Consider the following 10,803-nt stretch of genomic DNA (forward strand, 5'->3'; position numbering starts at 1 on the left):
TGAGAAACCCCCCATCCAACCCACAAAGAGAAATAGAGACAATAACTCTCTTCAGGTCTGAGGAGAGTGCAGTTTCAGGCACAGTAACCAAGAAGCCCACTGCCCAAAAGGGATCAGAACCCAAATTAAATCCTTCAGGCAAGCCCCCTTTAACAATGACAGGAGGATGCTGACTGCTCCACCAAGTAACAATTATTTCCACTCGGCTTGATAGTCAATAACAGTTATTTTATTAAGTACAAGCAGTAGGGTTCAAGCAGCTGCAAGTGAAAGCAGGCAGAGCACAGGAAATTGCAAATTTAAAAGAACAGAAAACGTAGAGCTAGTTGTAACACACTCAAGCTCATTGCAAAGTTACCCGAAAACTCCTCTTTTTTCAGCTAAATCTCCATGCCAGGGAAGATTTTTATCCTTTGGGCCTCTAGTTTATGCATTAGGGTGTCACACTAGCCAAAGCCCAAGGGACAGCTCACATCCCATTCTTTTATAGATTTCAATTTGGGCAGGAAATTGTAGTTCTCTCTCCTAACTTCCAAGGAATATTAAATGATCAGACCCTACCAGTTGGTTTGGTCACATGTTTACCTAAGACCAACTGTTGCTTAGGCTTTAAAGGCAAGGTAGGTGCTTACAGGCAGTAACCCAGATTTTGAGATGTCCCATCATTGGGAACAGCCTTGATGACTTTCCTTTGCACAGGGATAGCTCAGTGGTTTGAACATTGGCCTGCTAAACCCAGGATTGTGAGGTTAATCCTTAAAGGGGCCATTTAGGGATCTGGGACAAATCTGTCAGGGATGGTACTTGGTCCTGCTATAGGGCAGGGGATAGGACTTGATGACCTTTCAAGGTCCCTTCCAGTTCTATGAGATAGGCATATCTTCATATATATAAAACAAAACATAAACCATTCCCTACCCAACATCTCTAACTTTACATGCAAGGGGAATAATATGTATTGATATCGCAGATTGTGATATTACATTTGATAAGTTACATGAGGTACTTTGTCTAAAGCATCTACAAGTTATGCATAATTGTACCCAGAAGTCAAATTCATAAATCATGGCAGTGCAAAACCACCAGAAGCGCCTCGCCCAATACCCTAGATCTTAGATTCATTCTGAACCTCTCTTTACATAGTGGCAAATGGTAGCTCATGGCATCTCCGATGTAATGATCCAGGATCGAATAGGTGACTATGGCACGTTTTCCTGTCTCCGGTGTCACTGGCACTGCACTGGGGTGATGAACGGTCCCTTCACATGGTGAACACCTTGATGATCCGCTCACGCAGGGGTTTGCTTTTCACACTGTACACGATCGGGTTCATCAGGGGTGGGACTAGCAGGGAGACGTAGTTCAGAAGAATCCGAAGCAAAGGAGATGCATCCTTCACGAATCTGGTTATCACCGACAAGCTGAACTCTGGTGTGTATAAGAGGAGGACAGCACAGAAGTGGGAGACGCAGGTGTTCAGGGCCCTAAGGCTCTCCACTCGTGATGTGATGCTCAGCACTGTTTTGAGGATCATCACATAAGAGAAGAAGATGAGCGGCAAATCCAACCCCATTGTTAAGATTTTAATGATCATGCCGTACATGCCTCTTAATCCAACATCCGAACAAGCCAACTTCAGGATGTCCTCATTCCGGCAGTAGGAATGGGTGAGGACATTGGATCGACAGTATTGGAACTGCCTCAGGAAAACGGGGAATGGGATTAGTACAGTAAGTGCTCTTATCACACTCACCAGCCCCATTGTAGCTATTCTCGGCCGGGTTAAGATGGAACTGTATCTCAGTGGGTTACTGATGGCGATGAAGCGGTCAAAGGCCATCGACAAGAGCACACCAGATTCAGTGAATAGAAGGACGGAAACGAAGTACATTTGGAAAATACAGGCATGGAGGTTGATCTCCCTAAAGTTAAAGAAATACAGGCCCAATGTTGTTGGCATGGTGGCTATCAAAAAGCCAAGGTCTGTGAGGGCCAACATGGAAAGGAAAATGTACATGGGCTCATGGAGGCTTGGCTCAGTTTTTATAATGACTAGAATGACAGAATTGCCTACTATCGCAATAGCATAAACTAAACCAAAGGCGATAGAGATCCATAGATGGAAGTCTTCCTGCCCAGGTATCGCAGAGAGAAGGAACATGACATGTGTGAATTCAGTGTCATTGACATCTGACATCATGTGCCAAGGAGCTATAAGGAGTTTGGAACTTGTCTTCCTGAAAGGAACAAGAAGAGATTCAATGATATTTAACGAGGAAGCTGTCTGCTCTTAGTGCAGTTCAACATACATCGAGGAGCTCAGGAAGATCAGCCAGATATAATCTTGGATTTACAGCACTGTCAGGAAGACAGGCTCTGCTAGACTGGAGCAGACCTATAGTCCATCAACTCAATATTCAGCGGCCAGTACCAGATGCATTGGAGGAAGGTGGATGAAGCCTTGCAATAGGAATAACGAAACCTGCTCCAAGGCAACGTTTCCCCTCAACACACACAAATAAGATTCATGTGGGGGTGCAATTAGTAATGAGTTGGCTATTCCAAGAGTTTTAAATCTCCCTTCACCACTGTAATTGGATATTCTGGTTACCGAGATAAATATCCATGCCTTCTTTGTATCTTCCTAAGCTCCTAGACTCTTTGGGTACATCTACACTGCATCCCTAGTTCGGACTAGGGATGCAAACGGAGACGACCGAAGTAATTAATGAAGCGGGGATTTAAATATCCCGCGCTTCATTAACATGATCTCGCCGGCGTGCTAGTTCAAATCACAGCTGATTCAAACCAGGAAGTGTGCGCCGGGACGTGTTAGTTTGGACTAAAGCCCTTAGTCCGAGCTAACGTTACTCCTTATTTTTGAGAAGTAACGTTAGTTCGGACTAAGGGCTTTAGTCCAAACTAACATGTGATCAGCTGTGATTCGAACTAGCGCGCCGGCGAGATCATGTTAATGAAGTGCGGGATATTTAAATCCCCGCTTCATTAATTACTTCGGTCGTCTCCATTTGCATCCCTAGTCTGAACTAGGGATGCAGTGTAGACATACCCTTAAATATCTTGAATCATGGAGTTCCGCAGCCTACTTGAGCACTATGTGAATTTACATTTGTTACCTCCCCACAGACACCTGTGCTGGCCCTTCACATCTCCATGTGGCCCATGGCAGCATGACGTGTGCAAACATGCCACGAGTGTGGTGAAAACAATCATTCAATGTATTGAATGCCATTTAATCTATTTATAAATGTCTGGTATTGCCTCATTGTAGTGTATATATATCTATTTATTTTCTCCACTCCAGAGAGTCCAGATTGGGTCATAGGGTCTTTGGAGAAGTTGCTAGGAATTCTTAGGTGTACTTAAACCAATGCTGTTGATTTCAATGGCATCAGTTCAGATTTAGAGGTGTGAATTCAATACAAGTCTCTTAACTTCAGCACATGTTTCCTATGACAGACCCTGGACCCCAGCAAGGAATCCCTGCAAGAGAAGCTGAAGCAATTTGCCCACCAGTGTTGTCTGAATCCAGAGATATGGCTCATCCTACAGGCTTCTCTTCCTCCTCCCAGGACCTGAATGTTCTCCCCATGGAAGGTTCTGGTACATTCTAAGTGAACACGGACAGCAACTTCAGCTGATGGGAGAAGGAGCTGGGAATACAAATGGGTGATCAGGGCAAACACTAGATTTCCACTTGAGTGTGGCAGTTACTTCAGCCATGCTCCTGCAAAAGCTGATGGGCATAAACGGCCACCATCACACTCGCTGTCCTACACCTCAGTTCAGCTCTTTGCCAAAATAGACACCAGCAAATTTTTTCTCTCAGGACTTTTTCGTAACTCTTGCGCAGCTTGTGTACTGGCATATTGTTCCTCCAACTTCTGCATATCAGCGTAAGAAACTGTTTCTGGCCAGTTACCAGGAGACAATACCATGGAACAGTTCCCTGGACAAAGAGCGAGGAGCACAAAACAATTGCAAACACTCTTGGGAGTTCTTCAGAAACACTTTCTAAAGCAAACATCACGTCCTTCCTGTAGAAATTCCTTCACTCTGCAGCTGTATCTCAATACACATACATGCCATCAGGGTCATTTTTAGCATAACATTTGCACCTTGTTCTTTACCACAGCCAGTTAACCCATTCCTTCCCCTCTCATCTTCTTTGAAAAAAATGTTTCAATATATAAAATATTGATTCTCCAAATTCGCACTTTCTGGTTCACAGTATAATCCCACCGCCTGTTATTTTGGCATGATGAGGGTTTGCAGAAAATGTGTTTCAAACTCTAATGCTTGAGAATTCATGAAAATGGCACTTCATTTCCCATCAGAGAATTGCCTATTGCTCTCCCTCTCCCGCACTGTGCCTCTCTGGACACATAAAATTCACAGCACCTGGCACAGAATGGGTAGGTTAAACTCAGATCATGGGATGTTTGCTGTGTGTTTACATTGGATTAATTATGGGGACATATAAAGGATGGTGGTATTGGATGAAACCAGTCTGGCTCTTAGTTTACTAACAGGCAGCTAGAAAACAAGCAGGAAGGGAAGCAGCAGCTCGAGAAAAGCCGTCGCTCAGTGAGACCCTCAAGGAATCAAAGATTTGAAAACGCATTTGCTGATTGTGTTTCTGGGAGCAAATAAACACGAGGTGATTTAGCAACTCAGCCCTGGACAGGATCTCACCCAGAGCGCACGGCACCTCTCGAAATGGGACCCACCGAGCAATCCTGACTTGGGGCATTGAGGGTTTAACACTCCAAGCTCATCGTGAACCTCTGTCGAGCATGGGCAGATGTAGCAGAGGGTATCCGAGATAGCTTCCATTGACTGCCCCCCACCCTTCTCACTGAGTCACCCCAATATCCCAGCTGAATCCTCTGTCGCTGCATAGAACAGCTGCCAATGCAAACAGCCTGCAGCCTTCGCCCTGCACTTGGCATGTTACAGACAGTGACACCTGCCAACGTACCCAGTTCCTGCTAGAAGAGAGCCGCTGGCGCCAGAGGTCTTCACTGTAAAGAACAAGGAGTCACCAAAGAGACAGCCTAGACAGCAGGCAGTGTGTGTTCAGCTAGGGAGGCAACTGTCTTTATGCAGCATGTTTGCACCTTCCCTTGGGGCCACTTGGCCATCAGGGAACCTCAACTGCTTGGCTTCATGTGCGCCAGCTTTAACCCCATAACAGCCAATGGCAAACGGCAGGCGGCCAAATCACAGGGGATGGGTGAGGTGATGCTAAACAACTGGCCTGTGGCACCAGCCCTGCTGTAGGCTCCATTCCTGGAATCTAGACATGTCAGCCCTGGTTGTATGGTTCCGATTAGTCCCATGGCTGCCACGGGGACAGCTGAATGGTAAAGATGGTGCTCTTATAGCTGGGATCTCACAGACAGACAGACAGACAGACAGAAAGAAAGAGAAAACCAGATTTCTCTGCACCAGTCCCCTGTTCTGTATTAACTCCCCAGGAGGTTGGCCAGGCCAGGGAATTTCCACAAAGCTCCATCGATGGACATGTCCATCAGAGTGTTGCAGAAGATGGTGTGGGAGGTATTGGACTAAGAGGTATACGTGATCTCTTCCAGCATGGTACATTGGGTCCAGACAGAGGGACTGACCACTATGGTTGTGCAGGGTTACTGGAGCGTGTGCCCAAGGACAATGAGAAGAGGAAGTGTCGGTTACCTGAGAGATGAAAGTGTTCCTGCCTGAATATAAGAAAATGAAATTGAGATGCACAGACACAGCTGAGAAAACATGAGAATATGGGCCCTCGCAGGGTGTTCATGATGTGAAATATTGGAAACTGGGAATACAGTTAATCTGTTGTGGCTGACAGCAGAAGTCCATGTCTTAAAATAAAAATGTATTGGCCCATTTACAGTGTCCTCTACGTTAACAAGGGAGAAAAAGGGAAGTGGATACACACATCACTGTTAATGTCATGTCTAAAAGATTAGCTCCATTTTGGGTTCTTTTACAGAGGTAAAGAAACAGAGAGGTAGCCGTGTTAGTCTGATCTTGGTAAGACAAAAAAAGCAGTCATGTGACACTTTAAAGGCTAACAAGATGGTTTAGTAGGTGCTGAGCTTTCATGGGTCAGACCCACTTGTGAAGAGGAAACATGCACCTCCACTGGAGGATCTCCCAGACAGAACCCAGACTTGGACTGTGGATATGGGGCTATGCCTTTGGCAATTGCTTTGCTTTGCATTGTTTGTCAAGTGGAAAAATTCTGCTGTGTGAATTATATTTGAGGAAGAAGAATTCAAGAGCTCGCGTAAAGACGGGATGCATTTCGAGTAAGCCCTTGGGGCAATATATTCAGAGCCACTGGATGTGAACTTTACAGAATGATGACCATGACCTCAGCACAAGGCAAGTGCCAAAGTGGGCCCGGGCAAGGGAAAAATTTCCAAAAATATATTTTTAAAGTAAAGGCTCTAACACTCTTAGGGATGCATATAACCCAGAGAGAATGAATATATCAGTGGTATCTAGGAAGGTGAGATTAAGGTTTTAGGATTATGTGTTTTGTAATTATCTGAAGATGTCTAGAGGTTCATGTTGAATCTCTGTAGTCCAACAACCTCGGGACTTGACTGGTGCTGAACCAGAACATTTGCCTAACCACGGAAGGAGCATTACCAACACTTCCATTATTACTGGGCCTTTAGAAGAGATTTAGGGATAAATGAACCCCAAATAACAGCAGAGAAGACTGAGAGCCAGGATGGGTGGCTATAAACAAACTATGGGACTGCAAACTTGGCCACACCGATGGTAAGTGGACATCTGGCTAAGTAAAATCATGCCGGACTACGGATGTTGCCAGACCAGAGAGTGCTGGACTTGAGAGGTTCAACCTATATAAGCATATAAACATGGACATGCCTCTAAGATTAGAAGAACAATCCAAAAAGGACAATTCATTCAATTATCTATGGGACATAACAGGAAAAAAGGGTGCAATGAAATCAAGTGCAAGGAGAAATCATTTGAGGTAAAATTTGAAACATGGTGGAGAAATGTAAGAAATCGAGGTGGGAATATTTAAAACTAGAAGACCCAGAATTGTACTCCTTGAAGTTTAGGATTAACATAGTGATGCTAAATGTGACTGATGGAAAAAAACCAGACTCGTGTCCATGTGGGATGAATGAGTTGATGTCTCTCAAGTGATGGGTGTACAGCACTATGGAGAGTCTTTCCCTAATGGAGAAACTGAGTTGCTTCAGAAGAATTAACGGGGGAATATACAACTGTGGAACAAAGACTCTGTCTGGAGGGATTTCAATGAGCACAAATTACTTTTTAGTGCTGGCATGGCAACCACAATGGGAAAATGGATCAACAGGATGGGAAGAAAAGTTCAGGGTCTAACAGTAGATCTTGGAGCCTCTGACACGTGATCCTCACTGATTTGGCTGGGAAGTTACCAAGATCATGCCGGACTATGGATGTGACTCATGGAAAAGAGCAGGCTCATGGCCATGTGGGATGAATGAGTTGATGTTTCTCAAGCGCCGGGTGTACAGCATTGGGGAGAGTCTTTCCCGAATGGCAAAATTGACTTGCTTCAGAAGAATTAATGGGAGAATATTCTATTGTTGACCAAAGACTCTGGCTGGAGGGAGTTCAATTAGCACAAGCTACTTTTTTTTAGTGCTGGCATGGCAACCACAATGGGAAAATGGATCAAAAGGACTCAACGAAGAGTTTGGGATCTTCCGGTAGATCTTGGACCCTCTGACACGTGATCCCCACTGATTTGGCTGGGAAGCCATCAAGCTCTGGTACTTCAGTTGCTCCTCCCCCGCTCTGACACGCTGATCCTGCCCTTTGCTTGGGAGCTGCCCCCCTGGGAGCCTCTTGCCTGCTGTGCAGAGTGTGGGAGGGAGAAGGGGGAGCACTGGTGTCAGGGTGTGTCCCTCCTAACCCTTGCCTGCAGACACCCTCCTGCAGCCCCCATTGATCAGTAACATGGAGCCGTGGCCAGTAGAAGCTGTGGGCTCAGTGCCTGTAGATGAGGGGCTGCACACAGTGCCACGGAGCCATTGCTGTACACGCCAGCTCCTTTCAGGAGTGGTGCAGGGCTGGGGCAGGAGTAAGTCCACCTGAACCCCACTGCTCCACCACCCAGAAGCAGTCTCAGATAAATGGTGCCAAGCCAGAGCTTGCTTCCTAACCCCCTGTCACAGCCCTGAACCTCCTCCTGAATCCAACCTCCTTCCAAAAGCACCCTGAACCCCCTCCTGGACCCCAAAGCCCCACCCTGGGCTCAGCTCGGAGCCCCTCACAGACTCAAAACTCCTTGGCCTACAACCAGAGCCTGCACCCCAACCTTCTACTCCAGCCTGGTGAAAGTGAGTGAGGATGGGGGAGGAAAGGAGATGGACTGAGCAAGGTGAGGCCTCAAAAAAGGGGTTGAGCAGGGACGGGGCCTCAAAAAAGGGGGTGGGGACTATTCAGAGTGTTGAACGAAGGCAAAAAAAGTACACTTGGAAAATGCAGACCGGGAGGCTGATCTCCCTAAAGATAAAGAATCACAGACCCAGTGCAGCCGGTACGGTGGCTATCGAAATGCCAAGGTCTGTGAGGGCCAATATGGAAAGGAAAACGTAGGAAGGCTCATGGAAGCCTGGCTCAGTTTTTATAATTAACAGAATGACAGAATTGCCTCCTATCGCAACAGCATAAATTAAGCAGAAGGTGACAGTGATCCAGAGATGGGCGTCCTCCAGCCCAGGTACCCCGGTGGGGAGGAACACGGCATGTGTGAATTCGGCGTCATTGACAGCTGCCATCATGCCCGAGCAGATTCATTCAATTTCCTCTAAAGCCCAGACTTTCCTAACATCCTGCTCTCTCCTCCTGTGCTCAAGAGCAGCCCACTCACTTCCTTCCTGGGCTCAGCTTGGCTCAGCATTCCCAAAAGCCAGGCTCCACCATTTCCTTGGCGGCTCTGACTCTACTCCCTCTTTGTCCCCTTCTCCACAAGTCCTGAACTTTTGTCCAGAGTCCACAAGCCCTGAACTCTCCATCTTCCCTGTGGCTTGTGTCCTGGTGGCAGGGACACAGGCTTGGGGCTTGTATTCATCCCCCCCCCCCCATCCCATGCCCTGCCCTGCCCTGCCCTGCCCAGGAAGGTGTGGGGCTACTCACAGTATCTCGGGTACCTCTTAATATAGTCCGGTTTCTGTCCTGGAGAATGGAGTGTTGGGTAAAGATGAGGAGCCAGAGGGTAGGACTTTGAAGGAACAGATGGAGCAGAGGGGAGGGCCTTAGAGAAGGGGAAGAGAACAGAGTGGGCATCAAAAGAGAGAGAGGCAGGGGCTCCTGCCTGTGTCTCTATTTTACCTTTTTAAAAGTTGGTTGTTCCACACTGAGGGCTCAGCTGGGGTCGGAATTGGCTGTGCCTCTGTGGGGGAGCTCAGAAACATGTCCGTCCCTTTGCAAACAGCTATGGCAGCACAAAGGGAAGGAAGGAACAGGTCCCGAGTCTCTTGGAGGACCCTGCTGTAGGCAGACCCATCAATGGGCAAATGGACTGACCAGCCACAGGCCCCTGGAGGAGGGCAAAAGGTAAGGGTGGGTGTCTGTGCTCCCTAATTAGCCCTGGTCTGCCATAGGTGCAGCCCATGGATCATGCAGCACCCAAAGCACTCAGGAAGGGCCAGCACTGTGACAGCAGAACATCTCGGGAGCTCTTTCCGTGGCCTGCAGATTTTTAACCAGCGACAGTTCTCTGACCGGACAGGTTTCAGGAGAAACAACATGCACGTCCCTTCCCGTTATTGAATGTGTCAACAGCAACTCTGAGGATGGAGCAGCCACTGATGTCGTATCCCACCTGTTTCCTGGCACCCCAGGAATACAGCCACGAATAGAGTCCACGTCTGGCTTCTGTCCTGGAGAGCGGATGCAGCCTTGGGTAATGATGAGGAGCCAGTGGGTTGTACTGCCAGAATAGGCCCTGTCTACAGTTGCTGCAGCCCCATACACAGCACACAGCACCCAGAGTGCTCAGGAAGGGCCAGGACTGCGACTGCAGAACAGCCTAGCAGCTTTTTGCATGGCCCCCAGATGTTTAACAAGAGATGGGACAGAAACAGGGCAGGTATCATAGGAAAAAGCATCCACATCCCTTCCCTTTATTGAATGTATCAACAGGAATTCTAAGGATGGAGGATTCTAAGGATTGATATCACATCCCACGTGATCCCTGGTTCCCCACCAATATAGCCACTCTGGAAATGGAGTTGGCTGCCTTGGTCTCCCTTCCCCAGTGAGTTTTCACCCTCACCAGCAGGTGGGGACAGACCTGTGATGGGGTGCAGTCAGAGAAGACCCGTTGGGGCTGCTTCCCATTGTTCTGACAAAGCCACTGAGAGATGCCTCCTTGCTCTGTGGGGGTTTTCACCCCCCTGTCCAGCTAGGCCAGATCTCCTGGTCCCCATCAGCCGAGGCGCAGTCTGGACTCTCTCTTGCGCAAAAGCACATTGCTTTTCTGATGAGCTTTTGCAGTGTGGACACACTCTTGCTCAAGACGCTTTTATGGAAGACCTCTTGCACAAGAAGCCTGCAGTGTAGATGTAACTTGAGTCTCTTCAAGTCTGAAGAGAATGTGGTTTCAGGCACAGTAATCAGAAAGCCCGTTCCCCAAATGGGATGAGAACTCCAAATAAATCATGCGTCATAGCCCCCGTTAGCAATGAAAGGAGGATTGCACACTGATTGCTCCACCAAATATCAATTATTTACACTCGG

General features: G+C 47.4%; 1 protein-coding gene across 1 annotated transcript; it reads right to left on the reverse strand.

The window, feature by feature from the left end:
* Positions 1-1,261: 1,261 nt before the first annotated feature.
* On the reverse strand, positions 1,262-2,197 carry LOC102457560 (olfactory receptor 51G2-like). The gene has a single exon (XM_006132437.2). It carries the CDS (start codon positions 2,195-2,197, stop codon positions 1,262-1,264), a length of 936 nt encoding a protein of 311 aa, XP_006132499.1.
* Between the last annotated feature and the right edge of the window lie 8,606 nt (positions 2,198-10,803).

Source organism: Pelodiscus sinensis, chromosome 1 (genome assembly GCF_049634645.1).
Source record: "Pelodiscus sinensis isolate JC-2024 chromosome 1, ASM4963464v1, whole genome shotgun sequence".
NCBI lineage: Eukaryota > Metazoa > Chordata > Testudines > Trionychidae > Pelodiscus > Pelodiscus sinensis.